This window comes from Salvelinus namaycush, chromosome 5, assembly GCF_016432855.1.
Source record: "Salvelinus namaycush isolate Seneca chromosome 5, SaNama_1.0, whole genome shotgun sequence".
Taxonomy (NCBI): domain Eukaryota; kingdom Metazoa; phylum Chordata; class Actinopteri; order Salmoniformes; family Salmonidae; genus Salvelinus; species Salvelinus namaycush.
Window position 1 is genome coordinate 66,359,042 of NC_052311.1, and position 15,553 is coordinate 66,374,594.

The window sequence follows — 15,553 nt, forward strand, 5'->3', positions numbered from 1 at the left end:
CAGGGGAAAACAGACATCGTACGCATGCACACAGTATACACACAGAACTGAGAAGGGGGATTTGGTGCATGTATGTGCCCTGATGTCAGATTGAAATAATACCCTTTTCCAAGTGGTGACATACTGTAGCCTAACCTCTGCCTCTCCTCCCTGGCAGTTAGTAACATTGGCTGTTATTGGCTGTTCAGCATGCAACTCCCAGTGACCTTCAGACAAATTGGCAGATACCATGGTCAAAGACAACTGTGTGTGAGCGAGAGAAATCCTTTTATCGGGTTCTAGTAGAGCAGGGCATTATGACAAAATAACATATTGCAATAAATAGAATTTTGTTTGCACTAACAAAATCGATAAATCATTTTTGGGGACCTGCTAGAGCTGGCTGATATAGACAAAAAGTCATATTGAGATAAATATAACTATTTTGCCTGATAACAAATGTTTTAATAGACAGTTAATTTACATTAGCGGCAGGGCTCTAGACATTTTTTCCAGTGCCTAGTCAGTCAACTGAGATGGTAGCTTATGATTAAAAAAACAAGCTATTTCATCTAACATCCAGGAAATGCATGATTGATATTTTGATGTGCAACCTGTCAAAATAGGACCCAGAATGATCCGATTTCTTTTTGGCTCTTCAGAGAATTTGTCGACGTCTTTGTGCATATTGGAGTATAAGCTATAGTATTCACCACCTGAGGAAGTGGGAACCTGAAAAACACTTAGATTGCTAACTCTAAATATGTTGTTGCTATGTAGTCATGTAGGCTAATTGATTAATCTACCAGTATAATGTAGACTAATGTCCTATAAAAACGTTTCAGCGCTAGGCCTAGGCTACATTGGTAAGAGGAAGGCAATGTCATCCCAGCTCTAGGTTTTAGATCCTTCGTTTTATAGTTATTACAGTTATTGTTATTTTGGGTCGTAAACATTATTTTTAGTTAATGACAGTTGTAAGGTATTTTAAAGTAATATTCTTCTAGATCAAAGGGTAGGTCTACATTTAATTCACTGAATTTACTGGGGGTATATTAAAAAGTATGGTAAAGTATGCTATAGGATAAACTAATTAAAAAGGTAGACTTGGGCAACGGTCCAACTATGCCTCTTTCTTATAGATGTGTCATTCCGGTTATGCACGCCGCGGGCGACATAGCTAGTTCGTTAGCTAAGCTAGCCACTGTAGCTAGCCAGAATCTCTCCCCGTATGTGTTGACGTCATTTCACAGGATTTGTTTTTGGACAGAAGATGTCGAAATCGGTAAGAAATAGCTTCTGTAGCCAAATATCTTATTTATATAAATTTTTTGTTATGATTTAAAATGGCACGCCCCAAAAGCATAAGTTCATCGTTAGAACCTTTGTAGGAGCATCGTTAAATCTTTGAGCTGTTTCCCAAAACCATCGTTAACGTTGCACTTGAAAACGCTCCTAATCTAAAAAGCCTGCCTCAGACTACTCGCAGAACAGCGAAGTGCTTTGTTAGATGCTTTTTTGCCCTCCCGCGTCACTTTATACACAGAAGCTCTCCACGAAACAGACTTGCATGGTTAATCCATCTGTGATCACTAATAACTTCAGAACAAAGTTAACTACAAATACAAAGTGGCCAACGTCTACGCAATTGATACTAACAAGTGACATAAAAACATGCTCAAATGAAAACCTAGATGACTGCATTAAAATATAAACAGTAGGAAGGAAGAACATTTAATGTTCAATCAATTGAGTTAGATTTTGCTACAGGCTACAGTCTAATTTGTCTCAATACATTTCAAATCTTAGATGCCATCGCCTGCAGTTGTGCCCTTCCCTAGAACAAGTCACTTAACCCCCCCACAACTGCTCCACAGCTGTCCAGTGTGGCAGCACCCTGCTGCAACCTCTTCAACCTGCATGTGTTTCAGACAGGTTGGGAGCAGAAGTCAAATTTCAGTGTGACCTTGTGTACAATAGACCAATAAAGGGATCTTCATCTACAGCCTACTGCACACTCACATGTAAACACACACTTACTATACCACAAACACCCAACCACCTCATACTGTCTGAACATGTGAGTTCAAGTCTTAACAGCAATACTGAACCTTTGAATGTGTATTATTTAGGGATGCTGAGATGTACGCGTAGGTCAGGCCAAGTCTTGAGAAATGTCTAAGTCTGCTCCAGGCCTGAACCTCATTGTTGAATGTACTGTACGGTACGTGCTAGGGCAGAAGCTGGATTGGTTGTACACAGTACTTTCCAAACAGTGGGAACAAATTATCTTGTTGGTGGGTGGCAGCTCAGCTGATTCTTCCTGGATTGCAGCTTGAGTCTGACTGGCTAGGCCTTAATATTGTTTTGGTTAATTTAGTGATTCACCAGGAAGTCTGAGAGGTTATAGAGGCTGTCAGAATGTTTTGGAAACCACATACTTAAGTCAGTTTTCAACTGAAAAATGCAAGGTTGGGTGGCATCCTAATGATCCCATAGACTGCAGGACAAACATGATGAATCGTCTGAATATAGAGTAAGGATAGGTTAACTGAATGTTTCAGTACCCTCCCTGATAAGCTTATCTTCGAGGCAAAAGTACATTCTCAGCCCAGGTACAATGAGAAAAGTAAAGAGGAAGGCAGAGTGAAATTACTTTCTCTCCTATCTAGAACGTAGGCCTACAAGTTTATCTTGAAAGTAAAGTCTTATTCAAATTAATAACAATGTCTGCTAATTTTTACAACCTTGGTACCTCAGTATCAGAAATAATTGGCTACTTGACAACCATTTAGTGTCGCCTATGCTCTTTGAATATGGTACATGTTAATGATATTCAAATAGTCAGGTATTAATTTAAACACTGTGGACTCACAAATACAGAGGCTCTACAGAGTGTGGGTGCAGAATTCTAAGAAGCGCATCAAAGTGCAAAGTTCAACCACTAACATGAATACTAAAGCCTATAATATGTGTAATAGAGGTCGACCGATTAATTGGAATAGCCGATTAATTAGGGCTGATTTCAAGTTTTCAACAATCGGTAATCAACATTTTTGGACACCGGTTATGGCCGATTACATTGCACTCCACGAGGAGACTGCGTGGCAGGCTGACTACCTGTTAGGTGAGTGCAGCAAGGAGCCAAGGTAAGTTGCTAGCTAGCATTAAACTTATCTTACAAAAACAATCAATCTCAACATAATCAATCACTAGTTAACTACACAAAATCTCATACAGCAGGTCATTGCTAAGGTCAGACAGAATCTGCAGCTCATGTTGACAACTAGGCTACATTCACCGTTATCTGCATATTTTGATAGATAGGCTAAACGTATGGTTAATGTTGTGGCAATCCAATCCACAGGTATTGTTGGAATTCAAATGTATGAGGAGGAAATCCTGCCCCTGCAGAATGCATCTGGCTCTTCACTAATGCTCTGGAATCACTCAAAAGAGGCTTACAGCTAGCGATAACAGGTCTCTGCTCCACAATAACAGTCTAGTGCCAGTTTTCATCCAAGAGGCAGATTTGCTGAAGATAATATCATGTTTGTTCATCTCATTACTAAATACCTACAGATAAATGGTTTGTTTGTGAGAGACTATTGTGAAAGGCTCTTAGACATATTTAATCCAGTTGTTTGTAAATAGAGTGAAAGTTTAATTAAATACTAGTAAAGAAGCCTGCTACAGTGGGAGAACTGTCTGACATAATGGCATATCCCTGACCATGTAATGCCACCCCCTCAAGCATGTTCTTTTCCACAGGCTGCCCATGTGTCACAATGTTGAGTACACAGTTCCAAATGTAAACTGATCGCAACACTATCTGAAGAATAGGATGCTGCTGTTGCATTGTGCAGCTACTCAACATCCCTCACCTCTACACACACAAACACGTTAATCCCTGAGCCCACATACCCTGCTGTGTTATCTGATTTGACAACCTGATCAGGTGGACCGTTGTCATCGTCAGCCTACATGAGCTGGGACTAAAAAATATATACATATTTTTATTTATTTTCTAGGCAAGTCAGTTAAGAACAAATTTGTATTTACAATGACGGCCTAGGAACATTGGGTTAACTGCCTTGTTCAGGGGCAGAATAGAGAGATTTTTTACCTTGTCAGCTCCGGGTTCGATCTAACAACCTTTCAGTTACTGGCCCAACGCTCTAACCACTAAGCTACCTGCCGCCTCGACATAACAAGTGACTCGAGGTTTTGATTAGATACAATGTACATTCTAACTAACGTTACAGTCAATCACTCGCGCGAAACAGTTACAATTTCCAAGTCATTGCATTGGTATTTTGTAGCGAGATTGTAGGTAATGTAAACTCACCCCATTCCGTACAAATGTGCGTAACCGCGACATTCAAACGAGGCTACAAAGAAAACTAATGGGACTGTAGCGACTGTGTTGACGTCAAAATCGGGGGTGTGAACTAGGTTTCTATTCAAGCATTGATCAACATGGTAATGGCTCTATAGTATTGGAGAAAAGTTTTTAAAAAACTGACCCTCCGTTACATCTTGACGTGTCATGTCGTAACGTACAGCACGCATAAAGCAACTATTTCTGTCTTACAATCTCTCTCCACCAGGTGTAGCACTTCTCTCATCGTTTAAAAACAAGAAATGGACAGTGACGGGGGTAAGGGGGGATACCTAGTCATTTTTTTTCGTCATCATTCTCAAAGCCGCTGTTAACTTCTAAGATAACTTTAGCACCGCCCTAAAAACCCGATTCAAATTCGACACAAACCTTCAAATAGGTATGTAATGACACATTATATAAACTCTTTAGTGTTTTATTTACATTTTAGAGGCGATAAGGTGATAAGTTGGACAGATCGAGTGAAAAAAGCAATTATCCCACACGACATCTGTCCTTCTCACTATCACGCATTAGTTTCGCTTCCCCACCCGCCATTTTTAAAAAGACCCGACGGAGCTCATTGCCTGCTTGAATTATGCAGAAACGGGCAGTGTTTAGGTCATGTAATTGATTTTGTTGGAAAGGGGAGAAATTGTGCTTTACAATGGTATTGACATTACAGTTGATCTGGAAGTATTACGTTTTTGGGGCGCTAAAATAAGGGCAATTGTACGGACCAAGGCGATGTACGAGTTTACGTTACTGTACCTACATTATGAAATAAACGAGTTGTGAAAGTTTCAACCTAGCGGACGTTAGTTACTAAGCTTAGCTTCGAAACACTGGGAACTATTTTAATGCAAACCTCATATCACACAATGCAAGTTGCCAGAAAACGTAATGCTAACGTTACATGTTAAGACTGTTGTCACTTTCCGCGGCTTAAATCTTTCTGTAACTTGGCTAACGTTAGCATCCTAGTTAGCTAGCTAGAAGAGAGGCAAGAGTTGGGGTTTGCAAACTAATTTAACTGTCATTATCAAAAACCACTAAAGCGAATGGTCCAACGTCTAACTGCTTTAAATAACGTACCTATTGGCCCCTCCTTATGTTTTGACGAACGTCTTCCATTCAAACCTTTTTCGAGGCTGCTGTTCCTCCCTTCTTCCCCGACGCCATCTTCGCCCACTATTTCCGCACCGCCTTCTCAAATATTCTAGTCATACATGTAAAAAAGAGCCACACCCACAACCAAAACTGCAGCCAGTCAGCGCTGGTAATGCATTCCTTGAGCCTATTGACGTGCTCCAGTTCGACAAACGCCACCCCTCTTTGCTGCGTTGCAGTGTCTGAAGGCTTTCCCCAGATAATCATCTGTGGTAAACAAAGTACAGTACTGTCTGTCAGTAGGCTTCCCATAACAGGGAGGTAAACCTTAATGTAAAGACGGTTTAATAGCTGATCTACAAGCTACAACATCGTCAGTGGAGGCTGCTGAGGGGAGGACGGCTCATAATAACGGTTGGAATGGAGCAAATGGAATGGCATTAAACCATGTGTTTAATGTATATGATACCATTCCACTGATTCCGCTCCAGCCATTCCCACAAACTCGTCCTCCCCAATTAAGGTGCCACCAACCTCCTGTGCTAGAGACCTATCACGAGCCTCTTGGTGTAATGGTAAGGTTGACAAGGATCCAGATTCAAGTCACAGTTGCGCTACCCCACAATTGTGTCAGAAATGGGATAACGCTTCCTGGACCCCATCAAGCAAGTCACATCGGTATGGGTGCGAGGGACATATGAAAAATACATACATTTCATGAAGCTAAAATGCTAAATATGTAAACATGAAAGCATAAGGCAATCAGTTTTATAATTTTATTTACTAAGCACAATTCAGGCCTTGAATTATGGAGATTGGAGAGGGAAAAAAACATTTGGCCAATGCATACACAAAAGCATAGAAAATGCAAACATGCAGAAAAAAATCTATCTTATGAATATAAAGTGTCTAGGTATTGGCATTTGTAATGAAAGGCTAAATTGAAAGCAAAATTCCCTCTGACATTGTAGGTTACTGCCTTTTTGGTCCACTAAGAAATGAGATTCAAATATAGGCAAAGGCTGCAAGGAAAATGCAGGTCACCTCTATAAATTCAAACATAAGTGGGGGGGGGCAGTTTTGAAGAAAATTCGTATCAAAACCCCCACCACAACTCTGTTCTATCAAATTACTCTTCTCCCACCCTCTCTTCCTCCCCGCTCTCATTCAAGGCTTCTCCAGTTGGATTTCCTCCTCCATAATCATGTTTCCCACGTCTTGGTAGGGGCCCTGCACCAGAGAGCGCTGGATCTGATCATATGTGGAGCAGCATTCCTCCAGATTTAGACCCTGGATATGGATTGAGGTAAGGGAGTTATGATAGGTTGACTTCCTCTTCCCTTCTTCTGTAACTTGTTTGATTGACTGAAGAATGGTGAAAACAGTGACTATGACAGAAAGACAGAGAGAGGATCTCATTCAAGTCCCACCTCATAGATATTCTCCTCTTCCTTTTTGACCCTTTTCTTCTTCAGTTGATTGAGTTTCTTCGTCTTGAAAAGGAGAGGAAGTGGATGACATCATGATATATCGTAAATCTCTTGGCCAATGGTGTGAAAAAGCCCATTGTCGTCATACAGTAAGATTACCATACATACTAGTCCTTCTGGTTAAAGCAGTTTTCAAATTACAAAATTCACTATTGGAATGAGAGCAAATTAGGAATATTAGATCTAGTAGCCTAGCATTAGCAGTAGAAAAGGTGGCCTGCTTGGCTCTCTGACCTTACAGAGCATCATGGTACCATGCAGAAGCACCACCACCATCAGTAACATTCCCTCAGCAGTCAGGATCCTGTTCTTGGTGCTTTCACTGATGTCCAGAATCTTCACCATCGGCCCTGAGCAGGGAGAGAGGGGTCAGATAAAGGTCATCAGAGTAGAACTCACCTGCTGCTCTTTCATGGGAGAGATGCAGGCTAGATGTGAATGAAAGAGAGATAGTGGGGGGGTGGACAGAGTACCATGCATCAGATTGCAGCAAGACAGAGGAGAATAGTTTGAGATAAATTAGACAAACAGCCAGTGTATGTTTAGCGGTGCAATTATATAAAAAAAAAACAATGCTCCTTATGTCACACAATTTCCCAGGAAAACCTATAAACAAAGCATTTCTTTAACATTTCAACATTGGTCTTTTGAATTAAATCAGAGTGATTACTACACAATGTAGCCATTCACTGGTGGCTTAAGTCTGGGTGCTTTAGGTGGATTGCAATCTGGTCTGATCTGTGTGCACTACCGGGACCCAACTTTTAGGTGAGCAGGTTGTCATGAGACCATCACAGATGATTTACTGTGATCCACAGGGAACAGATACTGCCATTCATGGTGCATTCTATTGGACTGGGCAGTGGTTAACTGGATTTGTGGATTACAAAGCATTCTGCATTGCTTAGCTGGTTTGACCCCACCCCCCAGACACCCACATGTACATACACAGACACACACATAATAGAAATACTGTACAACAAAGTACTGAGAGTGCAGACCAGACTAAAGCTTTTGAGGGTTACACACACACAAGACCTGAAGGAAGGTGACATGGGTGCTTACTGTGAGGACTTCACACACACACACACTCACTCACTCACTGTAGACCTGCAGGAAGGTGCCGTGGGTGTACACAGAGTGCCGCAGGGCGCTATGGTTGAGAAAACACTGGTACAACCCTGAGTCGTTCAGACGGGCCTCCTTCAGGATGAGTGTGTGACACATGACCCCTGCCGCCGTCAGGTTCCCCTCATCCACTGTCACACGGTTGTCTCTCCGGTCCACTCCCTGCAGGGCGGACGTGCCGTTGACCGTCTGGATGCTGATGAACCAGGTGGTTTCCACGGCTCCCCTTGTGGCTGAGTAGCAGCAGCGCAGGTGGGCGGTGTGAGAGAGCTGCACCCTCAGAGAGGGCCTGTCTGGCTCCAGAGTAACCTGGATACGGCTGAGGTCACCGTGGACACCTGCTAGAAGGCAGAGCAGCAGGAGTAGGATGAGGTTGACCCATAAGACACTGATCAAAGGTCAGTTATTGACAGCATATCTGTCCAACTATTGGCCCAAGACACTGATGATAAAAAGAAACTGGAGCCTAAAAAGTAGAAGAACTCCATACAATCCAGAGTGCTGTAATATTATGTCTCTTAACATCTCTTGTTATTTAGAGATATACGTGTAGGGTATAGATTCTAGTGTGGACTACAAGAAAAGGAGGACCGAGCACACCTCCATTCTCATCGACGGGGCTGTATTGGAGCAGGTTGAGAGCTTCAAGTTCCTTGGTGTCCACATCCCCAACAAACTAACATGGTCCAAAAACACCAAGACAGTTGTGAAGAGGGCACAACAAAACCTAATTCCCCTCAGGAGACTGAAAAGATTTGGCATGGGTCCTCAGATCCTCAAAAAGGTTATACAGCTGCACCATCGAGAGCATCCTGACTGGTTCCATCACTGCCTGGTATGGTAACTGCTCGGCCTCCGACTGCAAGGCACTACAGAGTGTAGTGTGTACGGCCCAGTACATCACTGGGGCCAAGCTTCCTGCCATCCAGGGCCTCTATAACAGGCAGTGTCAGAGGAAGGCCCTAAAGATTGTCAAAGACTCCAGCGACCCTAGTCATAGACTGTTCTCTCTGCTACAGCACGGCAAGCAGTATTGGAGCACTAAGTCTAGGTCCAAGAGGCTTCTAAACAGCTTCTACCCCCAAGCCATAAGACTACTGAACATCTAATCAAATGGCTACCCAGACTATTGCATTGCCCCCCCCCCCCCTTCTACACTACTGCTACTCTGTTATTATCTATGCATAAGTCACTTGAATAACTCTACCTGCATGTATATAATACCTCAATTACCTCGACTAACCGGTGCCCCCGCACATTGACTCTGTACCGGTACCCCCTGTAAATACCCTCGCTATTGTTATTTTACTGCTGCTCTTGAATTATTTGTTACTTTTATTTCTTATTTTTCTATAGGTATTTTTCTTAACTGCATTGTTGGTTAAGGGCTTGTAAGTAAGCATTTCATTGTTGTAGTCCGTGCATGTGACAAATAAAATGTGATTTGATTGCACAACCATCTGCTCTGGTTGGAGATACGGTTCATTAGAGCAGAACAGATACATTACTCACAGCCAAATAATCTCATGTTCCAAGGGATAAAATGGGGGAAATTGTTTTAATGTTGCAATGCATGGTTTAAAGGGTTGAAATCTGTTCAAAGGATGTTGAACCTATTCATATTAATTCACTCAAACGCCATAGATTTATACTTCGGTCTCATCTTCATCCTCCACCTGTAATTAACTTCTCAAATAAAGGTGAATATGCACTAAAAGACTAACTACCCTGCATTGTTTATCAGCATATCCTATCAGCCCCTTACTCACCAGCCCAGAAGCAGAGGAACAAGAATGTCACGGCCACCATCTTCTTCACTGTTTTATATTGGTTGCCAGTCGTTGCAGAAAATAAAAGGCCTTTTATAAAAAAGTATTTTGGTCCAATGTTATTTTGAGTGTTGTGCCTTTCAACACAGCTATACACTTCTACCCAGTTGTCTTGTGAATAAACCTTCCTTCCTCTTTCGTTGGTCTCTCGGTGTCAGGATATATGCTTGAGTGACTGCAGTGTTCTAGAACTCAAAACAGTAAAAGACCAAAAAAATGTCGATTTTTCTACCCCCATTTATTTATTTTTTTAAATGGAAAATTACAATTAAAAAAATGTACCTCATTTCTTCTTAAGTATACAATTTAAAACTCTTACACAATGAAATCAAAGCCAAAATACACAGTATAGATCTTGCATATTCATTTGTTTATAGATATACATGTGGCGGATGAATGTGCGACAGACCAGACCCTATTCTATACAAAGCGCTGGCTAGCTGGAGCAAACATGGCGCTGGTCAAACCTTGTAGTCGCTGAGGTGAACACACACAATACACTTTGTAACATACATACCCCTGAGATAGCATAGTTACAGGGGACACTGCAGGATTTATACAGCCACCCTACAGTCAATCCCCCACAAACCACCTATCTGAAACCTTGGATTACCTAGAATTAAGGCCAGGGAGGTTTCCAGACCATGTGACCTGACTAGGAAAACCTCCTGGCCCAACCTAGAATGCATGTTGCTTTAGAGATTGCAAGAAAGGCATTTCACTGTAATTGTACATTAAACTGGAGACTTGATGTTGGTCACCCAACTCTTTCTACGTTCATTTCATGGTTCTTCTACCTTAACAGCCAAACATCTCCCCAACCAACAGTGTTTGTTTACTAGAGAGCCCTTTGGGAAAAAGCTTGATCGTCAGAACAAGGCACCCTTCTCTATAAAAACATATAAAACTAGACCACTATGTATTTGTAAATAGGATACATGAGGGGAAGCAAAGGGAAGAAAGAGAGAGAAAGAGAGAGAATTGTAAGCACACGTTTGCCAGGTAGTCTTGAGACTACAGTGGCGGTGGAGGTATTAACCTAAGCTGGTATAACAGGATTTAACCTGCTCATTACTGTGCTTCAATGGTGAAAAAGCCCAAGTTAGAGATAATCTCTTTAACCTCATCTTGTTGCCATCTAGTATTGTATAATACAAGTGAGCTGTCTCACATATGGGGTCTCTGAGCAAACAAAAGCTATCCAAGTATCTTCCTCTTCCTCTCATTGTTGCCAAATGCATAGTACATAATTACATATGTTCCTCTCAACAAAGCATCACCAAAAACAAAACCTCCTGACCCGTTGAAGCAAATGAAATAAAATACACCGCAACATACAGTGAAATTGTGCGATAAGAAAAGGACTACATTTCTACGACTTCTAGAAGGAAGACAGGATGAAGGAGAGATGGAGACTATTATTGTGGACTTGGTGATGGAGGGGAAGACGAGAAAATAAAGGGGTGGGGGTGAAAGAAAAAAAGGCAATGAAGTTTCAACACAACCTGTAACTCCGCCCTCTGCTTCTTAGAGTAACTATCAATAACATTTGCATAATTACATATTTGGGGGATGGGGTAAGGGAGCGGTTGCTATGGCCACGACGAGAATGCATAATTCAAAAGTGATCGTGAAAGATAACTGTCATTACAGCACTGGTGAGAGTGACGACTAGTCGCGCCTGCAATTCCTGCATCCAAACTCCCCAGACCCGTTTCTCTTCATTCCAGAAGTGGTCTATAGAAACAGTAGCATAATCCAGTAATGATGGGTCTCATCTCAGTACCCTTCTGTATCTTACTGTACTGTAACGTCATCCCATGCTGTCCCTAAATGTGGTCCAGTCAATATTAAGTGATGCTAGGTGAGTCATGTCCATAACAATACAGTGCAGCCGTCCTCACACATGGTAGTAATGAAGAGAGGATTTGAATGGCAGTGTGATTGTGAAGTGTCCAGTTCAATTTTGTTCATTAGTCTGGGGCAGCAGCATGGATGGATGTATCACAATACAGTCTTCATACAAGTTTAGATATCATTATCTCCCTCTATACAGGCCCTCTATGTTCCTACCCACTGTGTTGTTTTCTCTACATGTGACGCTGGAGTTTGGATGGAGGAGAAGCAGAGAGCCAAGGCTGCTGTAGGCATCACTCTCCAATCAGCATAAAGTGACTTTCTCCTATAGTAATAAGCAGTGAGACAATATAAACAGCTCATATGAGGATCTACAGGTACATGGGTGTCTCTTTGGTCCTGTTTCCCAGTCAAAAGTTCAATGCCACTACTCTAAATCATCAAAATAATAACAATAATTACAATCAACTCCTGAAGAAAAATATGCACAAAAATGGTATTGCTACCATTAAAGAATATAACCTTTGTATCGGACAAAAAAACTTATCATACAGCATATAATACTATATGTCTCCCTCCTTTCTTTATGGAGAAGCTAATAGCCCTATAGTCAGGAAGTCGACTCCAGTCACATCACACACGTGATGACCGTGCTCCTGTGTGACCATTGTTACTGCACTGGGCTCCCACGCAATGTGAGTATCAGAGCATGTATGGGTCTGACTGACTGTGTCTATAACCGATTCTTTATTTTATTATATCGATTTCTTTAACCTCTTTTTCTCCCCAATTTCGTGGTATCCAATTGGTAGTTACAGTCTTGTCTCATCGCTGCAACTCCCGTATGGACTCGGGAGAGGTGAAGGTCGAGAGCCGTGTGTCCTCCGAAACACAACCCAGCCAAGGCTCACTGCTTCTTGACACAATGCCCATTTAACCCAGAAGCCAGCCGCACCAATGCGTCGGAGGAAACACTGTACACCCGGCGACCGTGTCAGCGTGCATTGTGCCCGGCCCGCCTCAGGAGACGCTAGTGCGTGATGGGACAAGGACATCGATGCCAGCCAAACCCTCCCCTAACCCGAACGACGCTGGGCCAAACCCGAATAACGCTGGGCCAATTGTGCGCCGCCCCATGGGTTTCCCTGTCGCTGCCGGCTGCGACAGAACCTGGACTCGAACCAAGAATCTCTAGTGGCACAGCTAGCACTGCGATGCAGTGCCTTAGACCACTGCACCACTCGGGAGGCCCCTATAACCGATTCCACAGCACATTGAACACTGAACTTCAAGTCTTCTCTCTACATCTACCTCCATCACCATCTAATACACTACTAATCAAGTTGGTCTTCCAAGGAAAAACCCTTTGCCTCCTCTCCTCCCTTACTCCTCTCTTCCTTACTGTATCCCTCCATCTCTAATCTACATCCCATCTCTGTGCATCTGTCCATCCCACTATCGCCCGGCCCAGCACAGTAGCAGGGTCCAAATGAGAGGCAGCTGAAGCCAAAAGCCGTAGACACACCGTCTATATCCCTAACAACATGATCAATTCCAATACTACTGGATGAATGTTTGAGCCATAATTACAGTTCTAACAGAACTCTATTACAGTAACTCCAGAAGGACATTTTGCTTCTACAACACACAAACACACACACACGCACAGATCTTCTCAACAATTGGGGTAAAATGTAAAAATGTATGCATGCATGACTAAGTTGCTTTGGATAAAAGCGTCTGCTAAATGGCATATTATATATTATCATAATAATAGTAATAAATATTTGCAAATTCAAGGTTGGGAATTCAGTGTGGGTGGTCACTTGAATTGGATTATACTAACTTAAAAGTGCATCTCTGCTGTACTTTGGCATGTACTGGATATAGAGGCATACTAAATGTTCAGTAAAATGTCTAGGTTTGGAAAGTTTCCCAAAAATCCCAGGATTTTCAGAAATCCCCGGTTGAAGGACTCCCAGAATTCCTCCTTATTCCCTCCTGAATCCAGGAATCTTCCAACCAGGATTTGGGGAAAACCTGTGAATTTTGGAAAAGTTACCAGAATTTCACAACTCTGAGCATGTTCCTGTCTGGTTCTACAGCTCTACATCGCCCTCTATAGGGCTGACACTAGTATCTCTCGCTACATGCATACATGGGGGTTTATTATACAGTCCAAACCCCTACAGTTGGCAATGATAGATATATTTACCGAACATGCACTGGGGGAAGTATCTGGTGTGTGTGGTGTGTGTGTGTGTGTGTGTGTGTGTGTGTGTGTGTGTGTGTGTGTGTGTGTGTGTGTGTGTGTGTGTGTGTGTGTGTGTGTGTGTTGCAGAAGCTCACAATCAATAAGCCCAGGCAGCATCTCTCTCACAGCAAACTACTGCTCCAATCTTTGGCACCTGTTTGCAAAACTCCCATCTCTCACACGCTCACTCACTTGCACATACTAGCATCTTCACAAACACCTCAAACACACCCCTCCCACATTGCATTACTCAACTACTTTGCGTAAAGCCTTCCTCCTCCGCCTTGCAAGGGCCTCACGGTTGGCTGTGACCCCCTGGAAATGTTTAACAAGGGCTCAGGCATGGCAGTGGAGCACAGAGAGTGTTTAGTAAATAGGAAATTCCAGGACGCATTCATCAATCCTCCAAAAGCAACTCGAGCACTCCAATCCAGCACTTACAGTGATCTGAGGAAGACCAAGAGATGACAAGGTTAAAGAATAGAGTTGGTGAGATTAGACAACATATCCTTGACACAATTCTAGTATTAATACCCATGGCATTGAAGAGCCGGAGGTAGTTGACCTTAACCACAGACCTAAAATCAGATTACTCTAACCCCAACCCTTATCTTAACTAGAGAGATAATACAAGATCTGACCCTGTATCAGCGGTAAAGAAAAACTCCTCCCATGACATCAGTATAAAGGGTTGTATATGAAGGTTCACCTGGTGTCCCACTAGAAGTTGCCCCCCTCCAGGGAGAACTTAGACAGGGCCTGCTGCAGCCTGTGGTGCTCCTCCTCAACACTCTGATGGAGCAAGATCAACAGTTAAATGCTGAATCACACACACACTTCACCCCTCCGTCTCCGCCATCCCTTCCTTTCATAATCTTCTTTCCCTTTTGTGGGTGCTCCTGTGACATCACACAGCTAGCTGCAGACAAAGGCCATTGTCCCAGAACTCCAATTTCACATAGCCATTTCAGTGACAATAGCAGCAGAGCAGCACAAGCCCTGGTGAAGTGATTTTCTCTATCTTTCTCTTCTATGCTGCTGTTTGTCCCCATCTGTCCTCCTTGGCTCCCTCCTTTTATGCTTCAGTCATCCTTTGCAACCCCATTACTCAATCCTCTACAACTCTCTTCCTTCCTTCCTTCCTTCCTTCCTTCCTTCCTTCCTTCCTTCCTTCCTTCCTTCCTTCCTTCCTTCCTTCCTTGCTCTCTCACCTGCAGTCTCTTCAGCTGTACCTCCAGACTCTGCAGTTTCCGGCGCACCTCCTCCATCCTCTCCTGGGACAGAACCAGAGGAGCACTGATCCCTCCCTCCTCCTCTATCTTCATCCCTCCACCCTCCTCCCCTTGCAGTCCATGGTCCTGGCTCTCTGGTACCTCTCTTCCATTCTCCTCATCAGGCTGTGAGTTGTCTGATAGGCTGATGCTGCCAACCAACAGCCTCTTGAGGGATATGACTGTGGCAGGAGACAGGAACATAACAGTAAGAGGAACATCAGTGAAAATGGTAACCGTTTGGACCAATCAAA

The 15,553-nt window shown here is 42.9% G+C and overlaps 3 protein-coding genes across 5 annotated transcripts in view; all 3 read right to left on the reverse strand.

The window, feature by feature from the left end:
- The window catches only part of LOC120048772 (hormone-sensitive lipase-like), a 52,267-nt gene extending 46,715 nt beyond the window's left edge, over positions 1 to 5,552 (reverse strand). The window contains exon 1 of one of the 2 annotated variants that reach the window (XM_038994978.1): positions 5,456 to 5,552. The gene's annotated coding sequence lies outside the window, so the exon portion shown is untranslated. The remainder of the gene's footprint in view (positions 1 to 5,455) is intronic. The other variant, XM_038994979.1, reaches the window with a different exon arrangement.
- Positions 5,553 to 6,232: 680 nt separating this feature from the next.
- On the reverse strand, positions 6,233 to 12,646 carry LOC120048773 (B-cell antigen receptor complex-associated protein alpha chain-like). The gene is made up of 5 exons (XM_038994980.1): positions 9,858 to 12,646; positions 8,064 to 8,429; positions 7,195 to 7,310; positions 6,901 to 6,963; positions 6,233 to 6,760 (listed from the first exon to the last, which is right to left on the reverse strand). Exons 1-5 carry the CDS (start codon positions 9,895 to 9,897, stop codon positions 6,638 to 6,640), a joined length of 708 nt encoding a protein of 235 aa, XP_038850908.1. The 5' UTR covers positions 9,898 to 12,646; the 3' UTR covers positions 6,233 to 6,637.
- A 34-nt stretch (positions 12,647 to 12,680) lies between these two features.
- Positions 12,681 to 15,553, reverse strand: part of LOC120048774 (rho guanine nucleotide exchange factor 1-like) — a 68,474-nt gene continuing 65,601 nt past the window's right edge. For both annotated transcript variants that reach the window (XM_038994982.1, XM_038994981.1), the window contains 3 exons: positions 15,240 to 15,481; positions 14,738 to 14,820; positions 12,681 to 14,475 (listed from right to left, as the gene is read on the reverse strand). In XM_038994982.1, the coding sequence (XP_038850910.1) occupies positions 14,749 to 14,820; positions 15,240 to 15,481 (314 nt within the window). In that variant the 3' untranslated portion in view covers positions 12,681 to 14,475; positions 14,738 to 14,748. The remainder of the gene's footprint in view (positions 14,476 to 14,737; positions 14,821 to 15,239; positions 15,482 to 15,553) is intronic.

What these genes read in the sequence shown, in the direction of transcription:
- LOC120048773 (XM_038994980.1), bottom strand. Translation starts at nt 9,897, where the DNA reads ATGGTGGCCGTGACATTCTTGTTCCTCTGCTTCTGGGCTG. An exon ending in GTTCCTCTGCTTCTGGGCTG is followed by an intron (nt 8,430 to 9,857) that starts GTGAGTAAGGGG and finishes TCTGCCTTCTAG; the next exon opens with CAGGTGTCCACGGTGACCTC. An exon ending in AAGAGGAGAATATCTATGAG is followed by an intron (nt 6,761 to 6,900) that starts GTGGGACTTGAA and finishes ATCCATATCCAG; the next exon opens with GGTCTAAATCTGGAGGAATG.